The 20,506-nt window shown below is 47.8% G+C and overlaps 2 protein-coding genes across 2 annotated transcripts in view; one reads left to right on the top strand and one right to left on the bottom strand.

Moving 5' to 3' along the window:
* Positions 1-12,641: 12,641 nt before the first annotated feature.
* On the bottom strand, positions 12,642-13,259 carry LOC121149385 (translation initiation factor IF-2-like). Its single transcript, XM_040969986.1, has one exon. The coding sequence runs from the start codon at positions 13,257-13,259 to the stop codon at positions 12,642-12,644; it is 618 nt and encodes a 205-aa protein (XP_040825920.1).
* FBXO34 (F-box protein 34) overlaps positions 12,727-20,506 on the top strand; it is a 73,198-nt gene continuing 65,418 nt past the window's right edge. The window contains exon 1 of the mRNA XM_040970275.1: positions 12,727-12,795. The gene's annotated coding sequence lies outside the window, so the exon portion shown is untranslated. The remainder of the gene's footprint in view (positions 12,796-20,506) is intronic.

Genomic DNA, 20,506 nt, shown 5'->3' with positions numbered 1-20,506 from the left:
CCACAGCAAAACTAGAAACCAGGATGGAGCACAGGTCATGCCAAGCTAGGCTTTTGCAACTACTGGTCTGTGTGAGCCAGGGACACTAAGCCACAGTGTCTAAGGCATGGGTTGGGACAGGTGAGGGACTGAGCCAAGCTGAATCAGAGCAACCACTGGAATGTGCGTGATCTATGGCTGGGAACAGGCCTGGCTGGGGAGCTAAGGGGACACCCTAGCTGGGTTTAGGTTTCCACCAAGGGGCGCATGGGCTGGAATGGGGGCTGTGTTCTGATCAGGATACAGTTGTAGTCTCCCTTGGCACAAGTGTGGACTGGGACTTGATGTGCCAAGCTGGGCCAGACTCCAACACCGTCTGGTATTCTGGAGGACCAGGGTAGCTGTGGGATGGACTAGGCTAGGTCTCAACCCCTACTGAGCCATGTGTGAGCCATATGTGGGTATGGAAGAACCATGGCTGGGCTGAAACATCAACAGCAAGAACCAGTTTGGGTTGAAGGCCAGTCAGGAAAAGCCACTGTTCCTGCTAGGACAGGAGGTAAACTGAGTAGGGCTGGCTCATGGACCCACTGGTTAGCGTGAAACCTGGCATTGGGATAGGTTCTGATGGAGGAGCCTGGACAACTCCTCTGGCAGGACACAGACCCGCAGGTAAGCACAAGAAGCATGAAAGGAAACAGCCAAAACAGGCCATGGAAAGTTTCCCACTGGCATACATTTGGTATGGGTCGGGGGCAGACCAGGCTGAATCAGTTCATATCATCCACTGACAAATCCAAGCACCAGAACAGAGTGTGGGTTAGGCCAGGTTTGGTCACGACAAAAACCAGTGCACAGAATGCCAAGGTGAAGTTACCTGTCGTGGATGTGACTGCAGTGCCCAACCAGCACATGTGAGAACCAAGGAGGGAGGGGGCGGAGCCGGCAGGGGGAATATGGGGGCGGGTTTCCCTTGCTGGACAGCTACTCCCACTGGAGAGTGTGAGCTAGGATGGGGACAGACCAGACTAAGCAGGGCTACAATACCTGTGTGCCTCATGTGGACTAGATCAGGGAAAAGCCAGGCTGGGCGGATTATTCCTACTGGTGCAAACAAAATTAGAGTGGGTAAGGGTTGTTTGGGCTTAGCCACAGCATCAGCTGGCAGAAGCTGGCACTGGGGGATAATTCTGTCAAGTCAAACCACAGAACCACCTGGAGAGTGCATAATTCTGGAGTGGGAGAGGCCTGGGAGGGAAATAGTGGGCTCTTCTCTTGGGTTACCACTCTCACAGGAATGCACGAAAACCAGTACAGGGGCTGGGGTGGCTAGACAGAGAGGTACCCAATAACATCCGTGAGGGCTGGATAGTTGAGCTGGTTAGATGGAACAAAGCTTTAATACCCATTGACACATATGAGAGCTAAATGGGATGTGGGACAGACTGGGCTAGTTTGCTACACATACTGGCAAACTAGGGTAGGGGGTGGGCCTGGTGGGGGTTATTGGGTTGTTCCAACTAAGCTGCAGCTCCCACTGGCTTATGTGAGGGCCGAGTATGTGCTGGGCAGAACCAAACTGGACTGCAACACCCATTGGTTCCAGTGGAAGTCATGGCTGAAAACAGAACCAACCCAGCAATTGGAACCACCAGCTGATCGGGGCAACAGACTGTGCCAGGCCCTATACTTGCAAGTACATACAAGAATCTGGTCTGGGAACACCTCAGATGAGGTTTCTTTGAGGATCTCCCAAATCGAACCACAGGACTCGGAACCCTAACCATGAAAAGACAGAACACAGAACAAGTCAGTCAACCACCTCAGCTGTATGTTGGCAGTGAAAAACTGGGCAGAGACTCTAGGATGGACTATGTCAACCAGTGGCTTCTTCTATGACCTCATCGTGCTTGGAGTGGCGAGATTGGCAGCAATTCATAACTGTTGAACTATCAAAGCCACTTGAGCAAGAATCTCGGAGCATTCCCCACATCAGGAACCTGGGGTGGGTGGGAGACTGGATGGGAGACTGGATGGGGCTTCTCCCTTAAAATCCCCCTTTACCTCAGATACATGAAGGAAACAATGTGGAAATAATAGTCTTACCCACTTTCCTGTAGCCCTTGAACCCTTTTACCCTAATTAACTATGTAAAGATTGTCAAAAATATAATTAAAAATGGGGAAAAAAAATCAATAAAGAAGCACTCCATAACCCCACTTGTATACAAAGGCCAGAAAAAAAAAAAAACAAGGAGGGGGCCCAGCGGCGTGGCCTAGCGGCTAAAGTCCTCGGCTTGAACGCGCCAGGATCCCATATGGGCACCGGTTCTAATCCCAGAAGCTCCACTTCCCATCCAGTTCCCTGCTTGTGGCCTGGGAAAGCAGTCCAGGACGGCCCAAAACTTTGGGACCCTGCACCCATGTGGGATACCTGGAAGAAGTTCCTGGATCTTGGCTTCAGATCGGTGTAGCATTGGCCGTTGCGCTCACGTGAGGAGTGAATCATTGGGCAGAAGATCTTCCTCTCTGTCTCTCCTCCTCTCTGTATATCTGACTTTCCAATAAATAAATAAATCTTAAAAAAAAAAAAAAACAAACAAGAAGGGAGCTGAAAATGGCCATTGTGGCCAGGACTTTAAGACCTCGGAATGAAATATTTCTCCCTCCAGAGAGGGAGCGCTGTTAGCTAGTGTTGTGCTGGGCCTCTCTCCCTCATCTCTTCCTCCACCGTAGTGCCTGTTGCCCAGTGTAGTTCTGGCTGGAGGCTCATTCATGTTCTCTGCAGTCTCGTGTGCTTGGCAGTCCATGAGGTCCAGAGTGATGGTGGTAAAGTTCACTGTCATACCTGTCTTGCGGCTACCAATGCCTGGTGGTGGCAGCACAGATTAAGGGTCCTCAGCCCAGGTCCAAATCTTCATGGATTGCTGTGGGAAGTTATGAGAGTTGGGGGAAGAGGAGCTTGGTGATTATTAATGGTCTACTTTATGCAACTAGAAACAAAGAATTGGCTATTGGTATTTCTGGGGGAAAATATCACATATTTGGACAGATTCAGTCAAAAAGAATTTAGAGGTTCCAACTATATGACATTCTGGAAAAGACAAATCTATGTAGACAATAAAAAGATGAGTGGTGATTGCCAAGGACTGGGTGGGGGAGAAGAATTGGCAGAGTGTGGAAAATTTTTTGAGCAGTGGGACTAGGCTATACAATACTTTGCTGGCTGATGAGACACTTTTCATTACATACTTGTCAAAAACTAGAGCATGTACAACCAAGAGTGAGACCTACTGTGAACTTACACACTGAGTGATAATGATGTGTGCAAGTAGGCCCACGCCAGTGGGGGTTATTGATAGCGGAGTGAGTGCTACATATGTGGGACAAGCACATATGGGAGCTCCTGTATTTCTGACTTAATTTTTCTGGGGGTTTAAAAATTTATCTAAAACCATAAAGTTTGGTAGGGTTGAAGATGTGGCACAGACAGAAAAGCCGCCATCTGTATGCCAGCATCCCCTGTGGGTGACTGGTTCATGTCTCAGCTACTGTACTTGTGATCCAGCTGTCTGCTAATGTGCCTGGGAAAGCAGTAGAATACACCCAGTATTTGGGTTCCTACCACCTACATGGAAAACCCAGTTCTAGGTTCCTGGCTTTGGCCTAGCCCAGACCTGGAATGGAAAATTTCCCTCTATCTCTCTGTAACTCTGACTTTCAAATAAACACTAAAACTTATGAAAAACTTGCAAGAAGGCACTGGGAAACTTTATCTTATCACTTTATCACTTGGGTGTAGGTTGCAACCCAGTGTCTCCCAATCCCCAAATATGTTTGGGGTATAATTAGGATTTGCTTGAAATCCACAAAATAACCATCAAAATCAGGAGACTAGCAATGGAAGTTAACATCTCTGTGAATATGGAGGAGAATCTTTGCGAAGTAGAAGTAAAGAGCATGTTAAGAGCAAATTTCTATAAAACAGAAACCAAAGTTCTTTCAGAAAAACTTAAAGAATTTCTGTTGTTAAAGCTATTTAATTTTCATAGTAGAAGGGCACCCGATAGTGACTTGAAATCTCTTTTGGCTGAGAGAAACCTTTATCATTTCGACAAAACCAACACCTTAAGGGTTCTTCATGTTCCTGACATTCCAACTGGGCACTCTTCTGGGTAACTGATTTTCGAAGAAAGCAGCAGCATCCAGCTGTGATGTCATGGGGATCCAGGGACTTGTGTCCTTAAAGGGCCACAGGCTGCTCACAGAGGGTTAGGATCTCCAGAAAAGGATTCTCCCATCAGGACAGCTCCGTCCTGATGCAACTTCTGTGCAGGGGCCACAGTATTTGCTAGTATTCCTCAGTCTGACACAAGTGCAGGTCTGATCCTGCCTCAACTTGTCCCCTGAACTGGGAGCTACCAGCCCAGATGGTTCTTTCATCCTCCTATCAGGGGATCCAATGGTTCAGAGGCACAGAAAAGCCCAAGCACACCACAAGCCATTGCTTTACACCCCCTGCTGTGACTTCATCAGCTCTGCTGGAGGTAGCCCCTGGGGACCATGCCATCCAATAGGGTGCACCTCTTTTCTGGTTCCACATTGTGTGCCTTCCCATGAGTGGCTTGAAGTAAGCATGAGACAAGCAACTGCTATGGAAATCAGAGCTTTGCATAGCTGGTCCCCAGCCCCAAAAGCCACTTTACCAGCGCAGCCCTGACCCCATGGTGGTGATTCTCCACAATCCGTCAGAATCCCAGATGTCTCCTCTCCACCTCCCAGATTCTGATTCCACTGCTCTGGGGCAGTTAGTTTTCAAAAGCCCGCCAGGAGATTCTCACGTGTATTCAGAACTGAGAACTGAATGTAAACAATTCTGTTGCCTTTGATCTGTTTGTTGTAGAAGAGATATTTAAATGTTATCTGAACATTTGTTTAAGGGAAAAAAGAAAAAACTGAAGCTACTTTATTGAGTGGTGAGTTCGTTTCTGTCTGGAAGGCACTCAATCTCCTCTGAGGCAAATAAAGAACATGATGTGACAACTTGGTGGAGCGTGTTTCACAGCGCCCCGGCTTCTCTTAGCAGGAAATCCCTCCTGAGTATACTTTGGTGTTACTGCCTCTCTGAGCATCACAAAACTAACATCATCAGAGAATGACTTCATTATGCTGGAGGCTGTTTTTGACTTTAGTCTCTGGCACTAAGGTGTCTTAAATAACTGAAATCTTTTCTCTTTTTTCCATAAGATTTTAAAATCTTTTAGGTTAAACTAAGCAATTTTTAATGACTATTGAACTTACTGTTTCAAGCTTACTGAGGCTACATTAGCCCTAAGAGTAAAAGGATACTTCAAAAGGCGCATTAAAAATTGATTTAAAAGACAGTTTAATTTGGTGCAAAAAATCTGAAATCCATGCACAGTTTTTTTTTTTCATGTATTTCTGTGGTATTTCTGAAGACCCCTCATTTGCCTGAAGTTTATTTTATGAGCAGCATAGCAGGTGATGAATCAGAGTGAGGCAGTCACAGACACTGCCTTCACAGCTCTCAAGCCTGTGGGTCTCAGGCCGCTCTCGCTCCCTGGGTCCGCTTGTATGTGTGGCCATTGAAGCCTGCTGCTTTCTAATGGGTTAGCCGTGAAGTTCTCTCCCTCATTTGTTTGCACTGCTGCAGGATATAGAGTCAACCAACCAAAAAGGAAGCTGCTAGGGAAAAGATTTCAGGGCGAGAACTTTTATATTCGATTCTCATTGCCACTTCTCTGTCTGATCTTCATGGAATTAAAAATATTGGCTCCTGGAATTCAGATTCCAAGAGGCTTGTAAATGCCTGGGAGTTAAAATGCCTGAGAGCCATTGTCTTCTCAGTGGAACACCAGAGCAGTAATTCAGGCTAAATGGAGAATTCGATCTTAGATTTACTTTCTCGCTTAACAAAGAAGTGGTTTTTTTCTTGAAAATTTTAAAAGATTTATTTATTTTTTATTGGAAAGGCAGATATATATAGAGAAGGAAAGACAGAAAGATCTTTCATCCACTGGTTCACTCCCCAAGTGGCCACAATGGCCAGAGCTGAGCCAATTCAAAGCCAGGAATCAGGAGCTTCTTCTGGGTCTCCCACATGGGTACAGAGGTCCAGCCCCTTGAGCCATTCTCAGCTGCTTTCCCAGGCTGTGAGCGGGGGCTTGGATTGGAAGTAGCGCCACCAGGACATGAACTGGCACCAAGCTGGAATACCAGTGCCATAGGCAGAAAAGCTTAGCCTATTACACCACAGTGTTGTCTCCTCAAATAAGAATTTTGCAATCACTGATTACATTCATGAAAGTTATCTGGGATGCTAGAAATGTCAGAGTAATTTCACAGATGCCTTTGCATTTACCATTGACATGTTTAAAGATGTTAACAATTAGCCAGGCATGTTTGGTTTACACATTTTCTTATTTTAGAAACATGTTTATCTTAAAAAAAAAAAAACTGTTACACACAGAGAAAGGAACAGAACGAGATATTTCTGCTGGTTCACTTTCCTAATGGACCCAGCGGCCAGGGCTATGCCAGCAGGAAGCCAGGGGCCAGGAGCATCATCTGGGTCTCTCATGTGGATGGAGGGTCCCAAGGACTTGTGTCATCTGCTGATTCCCCAAGTTCATTACTAGGGAGCTGGACTGGGAGTGGACTAGCAGGGACTAGAACCTGCAACTATATGGGATGCAGGCACTGCAGTGGCAGTGTACCCTATTATGCACGCACAGAACACTGGCCCCTAGACCTTTTTTTTGTAAAGTACTAAGATGTTGCAATGTTGCAGATATAATTGAAATCCTCATTGGTGTGCTCTTTGATTCTTTCCCCATTCTTTCTCTGGGTCCCAGAAATAACTGTTATTCAGAAGTTGTCTTGACCTTTTTCACATGTATCTTTATACGGTTAATCAGTTATAACCTTGCATAAACAATATTTAGCATTGTTGTGTGTGAATGTGTTTTGTACTTTTTTTTAAAGATTTATATACTGGGGCCCGGCTCGATAGTGTAGTAGTTAAGGTCCTCGTTTTGCACGCTCCGGGATCCCATATGGGCATCGCTTCTAATCCCGGCAGTGCCACTTCCCAGCCAGCTCCCTGCTTGCGGCCCAGGAAAGCAGTCAAGAACAGTCCAAAACTTTGGGACTCTGCACCCGCGTGGGAGACCTGGAAGAAGCTCCTGGATCCTAGCTTCAGATTGACTCAGCTCCAGCCATTGCGGCCGCTTGGGGAGTGAATCATCGGCCGTAAGATCTTCCTCTCTGTCTCTCCTCCTTTCTGTATATCCGACTTTCCAATAAAAATAAATTAATTAAAAAAAGATTTATATACATGGTCACCTGTACAACACATCATTTCTGCAGTTTGCTTTTACTGCATGGAACATTATTTCTGAGAATTATGCTTGTTGGCTCACATAGGTCTGGATCATTCGTTTTAACAGTTCTTTTTTATTCCATCATATGAATGTAGTCATTTATCTACTGTATTTACCCCTGTAGGCAGTTATCCACTCTCTGTTCAGATCTTCTTTTTTCTAGTTTTTCCCCTAATATAGAAGGACAAACAAAATTCAAGGAAATTTTAAAAAGTTCTTGGAGGGGGCCCAGCACAGTAGCCTGGTGGCTAAAGTCCTTGCCTTGCATGCACTGTGATCCCATATTGGTGCCAGTTCTAATCCTGGCAGCACAGCTTCCCATCCAGCTCCCTGCTTGTGGCCTGGGAAAGCAGTTGAGGATGTCCCAAGGTCTTGGGACCCTGCACCCACGTTGAAGACCCAGAAGAAGCTCCTGGCTTTGGATCAACTCAGCTCCATCTTTGTGACCATTTGGGGAGTGAACCAGCAGATGGAAGATCTTTCTGTGTCTCTTTTTCTCTGTAAAATCTACTGACTGGGCCCAGCGCGGTGGCGCAGTGGTTAAGGTCCTCACCTTGCACGCTTGGGATCCCATATGGGCGCCGGTTCTAATCCCAGCAGCCCCGCTTCCCTTCCAGCTCCCTGCCTGTGGCCTGGGAAAGCAGTGGAGGACGGCCCAAAGCTTTGGGACCCTGCACCGGCATGGGAGACCTGGAAGAGGCTCCTGGCTTCAGATGGGCATAGCATCGGCCGTTGTGCTCACTTGGGGAGTGAATCATCGGACGGAAGATCTTCCTCTCTGTCTCTCCTCTCTGTATATCCGCCTTTCCAATAAAAAAAAATAATAAAAATAAATCTTTAAAAAAAACATCTACTGACCACTGTCTAGTCTTTTTCATAAAGCTATCAGTTGCATTATGGGAACCCCACACTATTGACTTTATCTAACCCTAGTCACTTTACAAAGGCCATCATGACCCCTGTGTGCATCTGGGCATGCTGTCCATTGCACAGGCAACTGAGAAGGCTCAGTCTCCGTAATGTACACCAAGGCTGGACCACGCATCCCATGGTTTTCGCTGTGGCCAGAGTGGTCCCCACTCCAACTTGTCCCCAGAACCATTGGCACACTGGTGTGGTTAACCCAAATTTGGCATTAACCAGGTATAGAATGCCCATCTGCTATTGGCTTCTCAGCAGTGAAACACTTGCCTGGTACGAGGCAACCTAGTCAGTTGCCTACAACTGGGATAAATGCTGTTTTCTTAACAATTTGAAAAATGTCACATGAGCGTCTCTACTCACCCAGAGAACATAATCTTATGCATTAATAGACAATTTTCTGAGTGATTTGATCAACTTCTAGTATCATTAGTCTAAGATTATTCTGGAATCATGGTAAAGCAAAAATAATTTATGGATTAGAAAACTGTAGAACTTGCTCCCAAAGGAGTAAGTTAGTGATTTCCACACCACATTTTATTTTTGTACTCAGCATATCAAACAAAACAAGATGATGATGAAATGTGTATCAGTTAGTATGTTTCTAGCTACAAAAAATTTTTCAAAACCCTATACATGATCTAAACAGTAATGGGATTTATTATCTCATGTTAGAAGAGCTGTTCGAGTTTGGTTAGATCAGAAGTTCATTGAGGGTCTCTCTCTCTCTCTCTCTCCCTCTTTTTTAAAGATTTATTTATTGTTATTGAAGGGCAAATTTACGGAGAGAAGGAGAAACAGAGAAAGATCCCTCATCTGCTGGTTCACTCCCCAAGTGGCTACAATAGCTGGAGCTGGACTGATACGAAGCTAGGAGCCAGGAACTCCATTCTGATCTCCCTCATGGATAGCAGGGCCCAAATACTTGAGCCAATTTCTAATGCCTTCCCTGGTGAATTAGCAGGAGTCTGAATTGGAAGCTGAGCAGTCAGAACTTGAACTGGCATGCTTCTATGGGCTGCTGTCATCTTAAGCAGTGGCTTCATTGACTGTGCCACAATCCCAACTGCTAGATGTCTCTTTTTCAAGACTCAAAAAGCCTTTTCCGGACATATCAGCAGACTTCGCAATGCATTTTTTAAAAAATTTATTTTATTTTTATTGGAAAGTCAGATATACAGAGAGGAGGAGAGACAGAGAGGAAGATCTTCCGTCCGATGATTCACTTCCCAAGTGAGCGCAATGGCCAGTGTTGTGCCAATCCAATGTCAGAAGCCAGAAGCCTAGAGCTCTTCCAGGTCTCCCATGTGGGTGTAGACTGCAGGGTCTTTGATCTCATCTGGGCCATCTCTTTTTGTCTTTATCCACTGGCTGTGGAGAGAACGTCTCATGAGGAAAAACCTCACTAAGAAGGCTCTTCTAAGAGAAAAAAAAAAAAACACCTCTTTTTTTGTCTCCCTTTCAAAGACTTCTCCCATTTCTCATAGCTGTAGGTATTATGTGAATCTTAAAATAGATTACTGTTGACCTTGCAGAAAAATCTACCACCTTCTAGTATCAGATGCTGTGCTTGCCATTGGTTTACAGCAATGGATCAAATTCAGTCCCCATTTTCTCAAAGCTGTCACTCTACAGACAAGTGTATTAAATTAAAAAACAGTATCATGAGGAAAAAGATCATCATTTTGGCTGGGCAAATCCTGACATTACAAGGATGTAATTGCCTTCCCAAATAAAAACTGTAATTGCATAATGGGCATTTTAATCCAGAAGTCATGATGCAGATTAAGATGTCTGCATTCCATATTGGAGTACTGGTGTGCCACACCAAGCTCCGGCTCCGTGTACCAGCATTCTGCTAACAAAGTCCCCAGGAGATAGCAAGTGATGGTGGAGACGGGCATTCAGTTCCTAGCTCACAGCTTCAGCTCGGGTTGACCGGACCCTGTCTGCCTTGCAGGGCGTTTGAGAAGTGAGCCGGCAGTTAGGAGCTGTCTCTCTCAGCCCCTCAAAAACTGAAATCTGTGCTTATTCAACAAATGTATTTTGAATTCTTGGTTTTATCTCGCCTTCCCTCCACTGTCTCTCCTAAGTAGAAATCCTAGTACCCCCTAGCTCTGAAGAGACCTTTAGCCAATACCTAAGATGCTACTGCAGGCATACTGCTCCTGACACCTAGAGTGGAGGTTGGGAGTGGAGCAGAATCTTCCCAAGCATTTGTCTGGCTGGAAAGAATGTGAAGATTTTCATCTAAGCCTCACTCTGAGCTCCATGGCAGGGAGGGAATCCCCTCTTCCTGGGCGAGAAGTGAGACACATGGTCTGGAGTGGCTGTGTTCCTCGGGCCACCTGCTGCCAGCGCTGGGTCTGCTAGGGCGAGGAGGCTCCAGAGCCTGCCTGAGGCTCGGGGTGGCATTCCCTGCAGGACGCTGTCACCATCGCCACGTGAGTCCTCTACTATCCTTTAGGACATGCAGATCACCAAAACGCAAGTGAACCAACGCAACTTTCTAAGAAGTTAAAATTATTTTCAAAACGATGTCTCTGTATCAGTCTGTATCTTTTACTTTTGAGGGGAGTGACTCCTGATTGGTCGATTTTATCAAGTACTCTGCTTAGCTGGTATTCTGCGGATTTTAATACTCAGCTCCATGTCCCTCATAACTGACATCTCAGTTCTGAGACAGGCTTCTGTCCGTTGAAGGTTTGGGGATGGTCCTTGGTTTCTCTTTAGTTGTTCAATAATTGTGAATGACAGGTTGTCAGGGTCACCACTGTGCATTCTTTTTTTTTTTTTTTTTTTTTAAGATTTATTTTTATTATTTTTTCATTGGAAAGGCGGATATACAGAGAGGAGAGACAGAGAGGAAGATCTTCCATCCGATGATTCACTCCCCAAGTGAGCGCAACGGGCCGATACTATGCCAATCCGAAGCCAGGAGCCTCTTGCGGGTCCCCCACGCGGGTGCAGGGTCCCAAAGCTTTGGGCCGTCCTCGACTGCTTTCCCAGGCCACAAGCAGGGAGCTGGAAGGGAAGCGGGGCTGCCGGGATTAGAACTGGCGCCCATATGGGATCCCGGGCGTGCAAGGCGAGGACTTAACCACTTGCGCCACCGCGCCGGGCCCACCACTGTGCATTCTATAAGAGGACTTCAAAAAAGGCATGGAAAACAGAATTAAAAGACAAAAATTTGAAATCCATACATAGAAAAGGTCTTCTAAAAAGTTTGTAAGAAATGAACATTATGAAAACACTACATAGTTTTCATACCCTTTCTAACAGTATTACTCACCCACAGAGGTCTTTTCCTCATTAAAAGAAGCCACTTGTAATCTCTGGATCATAATCAGGAATGCGATCAATGCCATTTGCAAGCAGACACTGTCTTCACTTGTCACCATGAGAAAGGTGCAGGTCAGGAGCCCGGTTACAAGGATTCCTTGCGCATTTAAGCAGGAGGGAAGGACCAGACCCTTGTTCTGCAGGGCTTAGAGTCCAGCAGGGGGTGTTTAAATCCACACACAGAATGTGCACCGAGGGTCAATCAGGTCAAGTAGAACAAGGGGCTTGGAAAAGGGAAAAAATTAGAGGAACCAATTTCTTTTTATTTCTAGAATCATGTGGTTTTCAAGAGAATATTATTTAAAATGAATCTGTCAGGACACATTGAAGTTTTATAACTTTGAGTTTAATAGGTCTTAGTTTCATAGGACCATATTAATCACATATTAAGAAAAAAGAAAAAAAGGATGGTTTGAGCTGTAAAGATGTTCGGTATGGCATCCCATCACACTTTTAAAAAGAGGTGCGTATTGTCCAAAGTGGTTGAACTTACTTTTATAATGAAAAATGGTGATCCTAAAGGTCAACGATAAAATAACCCCTTCGGCCCTCTGCTGTGAATATGAGGTCCGAAAAGCTTACAGTGTTCCACAGATGCGAACAGCCTCAGACTCTCGGCCTCAGCGTTCACCTGCCGTCCCACTGGACTTGCCGCCAGCACCTGTCTGGAAAGGGCTGACTCAGGGAGTCCTCCCAGCTCGTCCTCTGAGCTGGCAGGACACCGATTCCGTTGGCAGGCCCAGCAGTGGCTAATTCCATTTATGACTTCCGGCCCACCCACGAGCATCCATAAACCTGTCGCCTGTGTGTGGCCCGAACCCCGGCTCCCCGGCTTGCTCGGCGGACCGCGCCCCGCCAGCCGCAGCCTCACCACCAGGAGGCCGGGTTCTCTTTTCCCCTTCCCCGCGTGCTGCTCCCAGCGCCCGGCAGGGGGCGCCGTGCCGGCGGCTCCCCGGCTCCGCCCCCGGCCAACCGTCGATTGGGCCGGCGCGTGACGTCACGGCGTTCCAGCCAAACAAATGAGTTTCGGGGCGAGCGTTGGGCTCCGCCGCGCCGCGCTGGGCGCTCTGTCCGCCTCAGCGGAGGGGAGCGAGCCAGGCCTCCCGCCGCCGCCTCGGGCTGCTGCGGCCCCGGCCGGGGCAGGAGCGCAGGTGGGTCGGGGCCGGGCCGGGGCGCGGCGCGAAGGGCAGCGCGGTCGGGGGCCGGCAGTGGCCACCGTGGCCGCTCCGGGGGCGGTGGGGGCGGGGACGCGGCCCGCGGGTCCCGGGCTGGCCCCGAGCTGGCCGCGGCGCGTCCCGGGGCCCGGAGCCCGGAGCCGGCCGGCCCGCACCTCCTCCCGGGCGGCCCTCGGCTGCCCGCCCGCGGGCCACCGCGTCGGCCGGGAGCGCGGACCGGGGCCGGGTTGGCCCCGAGGAGATCGCGGATAGGCCGTGCGCGGGCACCGGCGCGGCGTCCCGCGGGGAAGCCGGGCTCCGGGTGGGGTCGCGCCGCGCCGCTCCTTGCCCGTCCCTGGACCAGGTGAGCTGGCGCTTGCCCTTCCCTCGCCTTCCTCGGGGACCGGGCGGGACGGAGGCGCAGGGCGACCGCGGCTGGGCCTTGTGGGCGATGAGGTCATAGCGCGGCGAGTCCGCGGGACTGTGACGTCACGAGCGGCCGGGAGGTGGGCGGTGACGCCACAACGGGCCCCGGGCGCGGACCTTGGCGCGCCAAAGGGCCTGGAGGACCCTCAAGGGTGCAGAAGGAAGGGGCGTTTTGTGTCCATCTTCCTGGAATCGCTGCGGGTTTGAAACGAAACTTGTTTGATGTCGGCGTTTCACAGTTAGAACACGATGGTTGTCAAGTTCTTGAACTTCGTTTCCAACAAGCGTTGTCAGCAAGGTTCGGGCATTGGATTCAGGAAAATGTAAATCACGGTAAGGGGTTTCTGGGTTTTTTTTTTTTTTCGTGGAGGGGAGAGTGGCTGGGTGGGGATGTGATCACATTTGCTAAGAAAAAAAAAAAACCAATTGGAGTGTTGATAATTCGGTTTGCCTTCTTTTTGCTGTGTAATGCCGATCGGCTTATTATTCTTGTTAAAGAATGACGAGGAAGAGGGATTTTTTAAAAAAAATTACTTTGTTTTTAAAATAAGAAAAAAAGTTATTTCCATTTTATTTGAAAGACAGAGGCAGGCAGAAACCTTCCATCCCCTGGTTTAGTCTCCAGATGCCGGTAGCAGGCAGGACTGGGCCAGCCGTGGGGTGGCAGGGATGCAGGGCCTGCCAGGTGCTGTTAGCAGGAAGCTGAAGTGGGGAGTGGCAAGGGTCTGGGGGCTTGGCGCCCTTCACTCCCATGGGATCTGGGTGTGTCACGCAGGACCTTGACCGCGCTTCCAGCGCTTTCCCTGATGGCTTCGTGTGTTTATTTGAAAGAATATTTTGTGTTGTAGAAGTGTTGTGCTAATTAATGCAACCTTCTTAAGTAATAATTGTGTGAGGATTTAATCCACCCAAGTGCTGCCTGCCCCAGCCTTACTGCTGTGGGTAATTGAGGGATTTTTGGAGCCCAGCTCAGCACCCGCCTTTTCCACCTTGCTTTCTTACAGAGATTGAGCTGTGGCTTTGTGTAATAGCATACTTACAAAACTGCTTGTCTGAGCAGGTCACTGAAATTTTGTCTGTGCTTCTTTTGAATATGAAATTAGAGAATTTGCTTAAAAAGGGATCTAGCTGTATTGTTTTTCTTCCGTCGCTTCAAGAGGTGTAACTGGAAGCTGAGCTGGTCTCCTTGCACACTGACCCTCCTCCGATGTCCCCGTGTATCAGTGTGTTCATCATTTCCTCCTTCCTGTACAGTCACGGAAATAGAATCTGGCTCCAAGGCAGCTGATTAGGATGGCCAGCCTGGTGCGCCATGGGGTGCCTGGTGGATCCTGGGCTCTGCCTCTGGCTGCAGCTTCCTGTTGGTGGGCGACCTGGGAGGCAGGACTGAAGACACCTAACCGGGTTCTGCAGCTGTTGGGGAGCCTGGGTTGAGGTCCCGTTTGGTGTTTTGGCCTGGCTCAGTCCCAGCTCCAACTGTTGCAGGTTAGAGGAGTAAATCCACGGATGGCGGCTCTCTCTGCCTCTTAAGTACATGTTTTTAAAACGAGCTGGTTTAAAGTGGAAGCGTGACTACAATTGGTGTCTTCGGCAGGAAGCTTGGGCTAGAGTCCTCATTCCTTCCTGGCTGACCTTGAATTGTATGTTTTTTCTGTGTGTGTGTAGTTTTATAATTTTTTGGTCAATACTTCCTGCTCTCTGTTTGATCTTGAAAGATGATTGATAAGGTGTGTCTGTTGATTTTGCAGCAAATTGAAGGTGAAAGTTAGACAGTGCTCATTCTCATTAATGCAGGAAGTGAAAGCTAAAATTTACCTCGTCTATTGGAATTGACTGGAGGTTCACAAGATAAAGCTTTCCTGTAAATTGTCTATTTTCTCACCACACATTAGGATTCAGTAGCATTGTTTGTACTGCTAAGCGCTCTTTGTTTTCAGTCCTTTGAAGGATTAAGGATTGTGATGTAGCCATTGTGGTGCAGTGGGTTCAGCTGCTCCCTGTGCATCTGGATCCCGTGTCGGAGTGCGGCTTTGATTCCCTGCTGCCCTGCTTCTCATCCAGCTCCCTGCTGATGCAGCTGGGAAGCAGCGGATGGTGGCCGAAAGCTGTGGGAGACCCAGCAGACTGCCTGGCTCCTGGCTTCAGTCTGGCCCGGACTTGGATATTGTGGGCATGTGAGATGAATATGTGAATGAAGACCTTGATCTCTCTGTTACTTTGGCTTTCAAATAACTAAAATAAATCTTTAACAAAAGTCATGAATTGTGTGATGACAGTGTTGTGTGAAGGTGCTGAAGTTATAATATGACCCCTTGACTGGTCAAAGGCTGGTAGGTAGCTGAGTGAAAATCGGGTCCTGAATGAGAATGGGCACTGGTCCTGCAGGTGGGTGTGGGTCTCTCTTGTTTGTCTTGACTGTGGGAGCTGAGCGCACAGCAGCCAGGCTGAGTCAGGCCCTCGGTCTGGCTGCCCAGGAAGACTGCGCGGATCCCATCTACAGGCCATCCCCGGCTGCCTCTGAGTGCATGCTGGCAGGAATCTGGATCCAAGGCAGAGCCAGGACTCAGACCCGGAGCTCTGCTACATGGTGCAGTGTCAGCATGCCCAGCAGCTGCTCCGTGGGAGGCTTTAATTCTGTTCACGACCAAAGCATGTTGGTGAGAGAGGGTGTAATGAAATTGAAGGAATTGGGCCTGGACGTGGAGGCCTAGTGGCCTTGCATGGGCCGGGATCCCATCCGAGCGCCTGTTCTAATCCCGGCTGCTCCGCTTCAATCTAGCTCCCTGTTTGGAGCCTGGGACAGCAGTCGAGGACAGCCCAAAGCCTTGGGACCCTGCACCCACGTGGGAGACCCTGAAGAAGCTCCTGGCTCCTGGCTTCGGATCGGATTGGCTCCGGCTGTTGCAGCCACTTGGGAAGTGAATCAGTGGCTGGAGTATCTTTCTCTGTTTCTCCTCCTCTCGGTATATTGGACTTTCCAGTAAACATAAATAAATCTTAAAGAATCTCACATTTTTTTCCAATAAATAAATAAATTGAAGGAAGTACAAAGAGACATGAGCGTGTCTTTCCCAAGCAGCAGCCTTTCTGACTCAAGCTGCCTGGCCTTGTGTGGATAACTATGGATATGAATGGAAAGTTATGAAGGTCAGCCTTAATGTGGGCTGACGACAGACCTACAGGTGACATTAAAATAAGCACGCTTTGGAAATGCATCTTTCTTCTCTGTTTGGCTTAGCAGCCAAAGGTAGAAAATGAGTTACTAGGTGGAGAATAAGTGTGTTCTGATGTGACCGGGAGCAATGGCAGGTATTAAGAAAAGCCAGCTATGTGTCACTTTGTGTAGATATTTAAGAAGCCATAACTCTTACAAAACATTCCTGCAGTCTGTTTCTGCTTTTGACAGTGTGTTTCACCCACGCTTTGCAGTTTTGGGTCTAAGAAGCAGCTTTTACTTTTTGTAAATGGTTTTATGGAAGTTTATTTGAGATTTGGCTGAGTATTTTAAGACATTTTGTTATTCATTTGCAACATTAAAAGAAACTAAATCGTCCTTTAAAGTATGTTTACTGGATCATTATTAACATAATATGCTTAGAATTTAAATTTCATGAATATTTTTGCTTTATCATTTCCTAAACTTAATTAGTGGTCAGCCAGTTTAACTTGTGCAGCTTTGATATTCTTGGTAAGTTTTAACCTTGTTTTAATGTTTGCTGGGGAGCTTTATCTGTAGAGACATCATTTGGTGTTATCTTGCAGAACTTGCAGCTGTGTAGAAGCAGACACCGGGTGAAGCGGCCGGGGTCCGATGAATGCCTTCCTTGTTAGGTCATGGGGGACGGAGGCAAATTCAGCAAGCGCGTCATCTGCCATGCTTTGGCATCAACAGCAGAAAACACATGAGCTCCAAGTCCATTTGGGTCATTTGGAAATTGAATGCTTGTCCTTTCTTATACTCGCCTAATTTGTTTTCCCATTAGTCCATGTTTGCGGTACGTTGAAGTGCAGGCACATACCGTGTTTTCCAGGAAAGCGTTAATAGTCGACATGTAGGTGTTTCTTGGTGCTGGTCACGTTGTCAGCCTTTCTTTCCCAGTTTCCTCCTCTAGTTAGCCTTCTAGGGCAGAGGCTCTAGTCTTCCCTTTGTAGACATTTAGTTTCTGAAACAAACATGTAAGTTTCTTACACATTTTAGATGTGAATGTGAAACTAAGCCCTGTGTACGTGCTCTCTGCGTTAGTACCAGGCATGGATTTCATTCCTCCAGTCGGTTTTGAGCTCCCCTGTGCTGGGTGCGCCTCGCCAGGGACTGTGCCACACTGACGACATAGCTGCACTTCTAGGACTCTTGACCTTGGTTTTAGTGTTCCTTCACCATGGAGGGCTTTGGGTTTGAGAGGCTTGGGTTGGGCCAAGAGGATCAACTATGTATGTAATGCCTGAGTGGCCATGAGTGTCATGTGAGGGTCAATTTAAGGAGGTGTGAGAGACTCAAGAATAAAGCATAGGGAATAGTTTACCTAGCTGCAGACAGACAAAGGGCGGAGTGGCTGTGGGTTTGGATTGCCCTGGAATGAGCAGTTTGTTGAGCTAGCACTTGGCTTTGAGCATGAGAAGCACCTGGCGCCAGGACAAGTGTGTGTAGCCAGTCTGAGTAGAGACATGGAGAAGTGGGTCAGTTCGGACTTCTGTGCTGTCGCCTCTGGGGTGTGCATGCTTTCTCCTTACTGTCACTTCTTATGCAGGAGCGTTCACACCTTAATCTGCAGTCTTCGGTCCCTAACATTTTAGCGTAAAAACGTTTATCTTTTTATTTTTTTTGTGGGGTGAAGTAGTATTTTTAATTTTTAAAAAAGATTTTCCCTTATTTTTATTGGATACACAGAGAGAAGCAGAGACAGAGAAGATCTTCCGTCCATTGATTCACTCCCAAGTGGCTGCAACAGCTGGAGCTGAGCTCATCTGAAGCCAGTAGCCTAGAGTCTCTTCCAGGTCTCCCACACAGGCACAGGGTCCCAAGGCTTTGGGCTGTCCTCGACTGCTTTCCCAGGCCACAAGCAAGGAGCTGGACGGGAAGTGGAGCTGCCGGGATTAGAACCGGTGCCCATATGGTGTCCCGGTGTGTCCAAGGCGAGGACTTTAGCCTCTAGGCCATGCTGCTGGGCTCAGTCATGATATTTACTCCTGGACCTTAAGCACTATCAGTAACTGCTTACTTTTTTAAAGTAAAATGCATTTGTAATAAAATATGTGAATTCCATTCCCTTGATTTGTACAAGTTTATGTATCAGTATGACCATATTCATAATGAAGATACATGTTACTATCAGCTCAAAAAGTTCATGTACCTTCCAGGTGAATTTGATTAGCATTTACATTTTAATGCTACTTTCCCCTAGTTTCTACAGGAAACTGTTTAAAGGACCTATGTTCATCTGTGTGACATTATTCTAGGTGTTTAGAATATAGGAAACAGACATAGCTCTTGCTATAGTTTAAACTTATAATTTCGTTTGGGTTTTGGCTGAGTGTCTGAAGAGGACTTGAGAAATGTCACATAACTTCAGGGAAAGCTCCCTTGGTGTGGGTCTTGTTTTTTGCTGTTACTCTGAATGTCTGTGCCACCCCTACTTCATATGTTGGAACTTGGTTCCATGGGTGACAGTTTTAAGAGCTGAGCTATCTCCATCAGGGCACAGAGCCCACAAACCGTAGTGGTGTTGATATCTCCACCAGATGTCACAAAGTTCCTGTAGCAGCCTTGGGGCCCAGGCGGAGAACTGCCCCAGAGGTGGCCAGAGCAGAGATAGCCCTCCGTTACCACTGTTCGCAGCACCTCGGAACTGGGGGCCACTAGAGCACAGCTCTGGCCTCAGCGTGACAGGCAGCCGACTGCTCTGAGAGCTGTACTCAGCAGAGCCATGGATGTGGGCTGCTGGGAGCCCTGGAGGCCCGACCTCAGACTGCAAGTCTGCAAGGCAGGCCTGCACGATGAGGCTGGAGTTGTATCACTTGACATTGGGGGCTGCCGTGTAGTGTGGTGGGTTCAGCACCTGTGTGCGACATCAGCATCCCGAATTGGAGTGACAGTTTGAATCCTGGCTGTCCTGCATCCCATCCAGCTTCCAGCTGCTGTGCCTGGGAAGGCAGTGAATGGTGGCCCAAGTGTGTGGACCCCTGCCACCTATATGCTACCAGGCTAGAGCTCCTGCCTCCTGACCTGATTCTTGGTTCCAGCCCTGGCTGTTGTAGCCATTTGGGTCATGAACCTGCAGATAGAACTCTCTGTCTCCCTCTCTTTTTCTATTGTTTGGCCTTTGAAATAAATAGATGAATGTTTGCTGTGTTGGATTTGGGTTTTGGCTGGGATCCGTATCTCTGTTTTACGGCTTCTCCCTTTCTTGATGGAAGTATCTGTCCTGTGACATTTTATATGGGCAGCACGAAACTTGTTTGGTTTCACGGGCTCATAGCTGGAGGGGACTTTGCCTCAGGATGAGTCACATCTTTGATTCTCATATATCTGATTTAGTTGAGACTCTGGAATTGGTCCTGGAATTAGTCAGGACATTTGAGGGTGGGGCTGGTGCTTTGGCATAGTGGATAAAGACCCCGCCTGCAACACTGAAGTTCCATATGGACGCAGGTTTGAGTCTTGGCTGCTGCTGCTCCATTTCTGATCTGCCTCCCTGCTAATGTGCAGGAAAAGCAGCAGAGGATGGCCCTTGTGCCCATGTGGGAGACCTGGGAGAAACTCCTGGCTTTGACTTGGCTCAGCCCTGACTATTGGGGGCCATTTGGAATGTGAACCAGTGTGTGGACGATCTCTTCTTTCCTCTCTCTGTTAACTCTGACTTTCAAATAGATGCTTTTGGGGCCCGGCTCTGTGGCCTAGTGGCTAGAGTCGTTGCCTTGAAAGTGTCGGGATACCATATGGGTGGTTCTAATCCCAGCAGCTCCACTTCCCATCCAGCTCCCTGCTTGTGGCCTGGGAAAGCAGTCGAGGACAGCCCAAAGCTTGGGACCCTGCACCCTAATGGGAGACTGGGAGGAAGTTCCTGGCTCCTGGCTTCGGATGGGTGCAGCACTGGCTGTTGCGCTCGCTTGGGGAGTGAATCATCAGATGGAAGATCTTCTCTGTCTTTCTTCCTTTTTGTGTATCTGCCTTTCCAATAAAAATAAATAAATCTTAAAAAAAAATAGATGTTTTTGAAAAAAAAAAGACGTTTGGGGCTATTGGGATTATAGATTGAATATACTTTGCATGTGAGAAGAGTGT

The sequence above is a fragment of the Ochotona curzoniae genome, unplaced genomic scaffold (assembly GCF_017591425.1).
Source record: "Ochotona curzoniae isolate NIBS_2020 unplaced genomic scaffold, NIBS_Ocur_1.0 scaffold_4701, whole genome shotgun sequence".
Lineage (NCBI taxonomy): Eukaryota > Metazoa > Chordata > Mammalia > Lagomorpha > Ochotonidae > Ochotona > Ochotona curzoniae.
This window is presented reverse-complemented; position numbering and strand designations above follow the sequence as displayed.

Excerpts from the sequence above, each read along its gene's own strand:
- LOC121149385 (XM_040969986.1), bottom strand. The coding sequence starts at position 13,259 with ATGACCTCATCGCCCACAAGGCCCAGCCGCGGTCGCCCTGCGCCTCCG.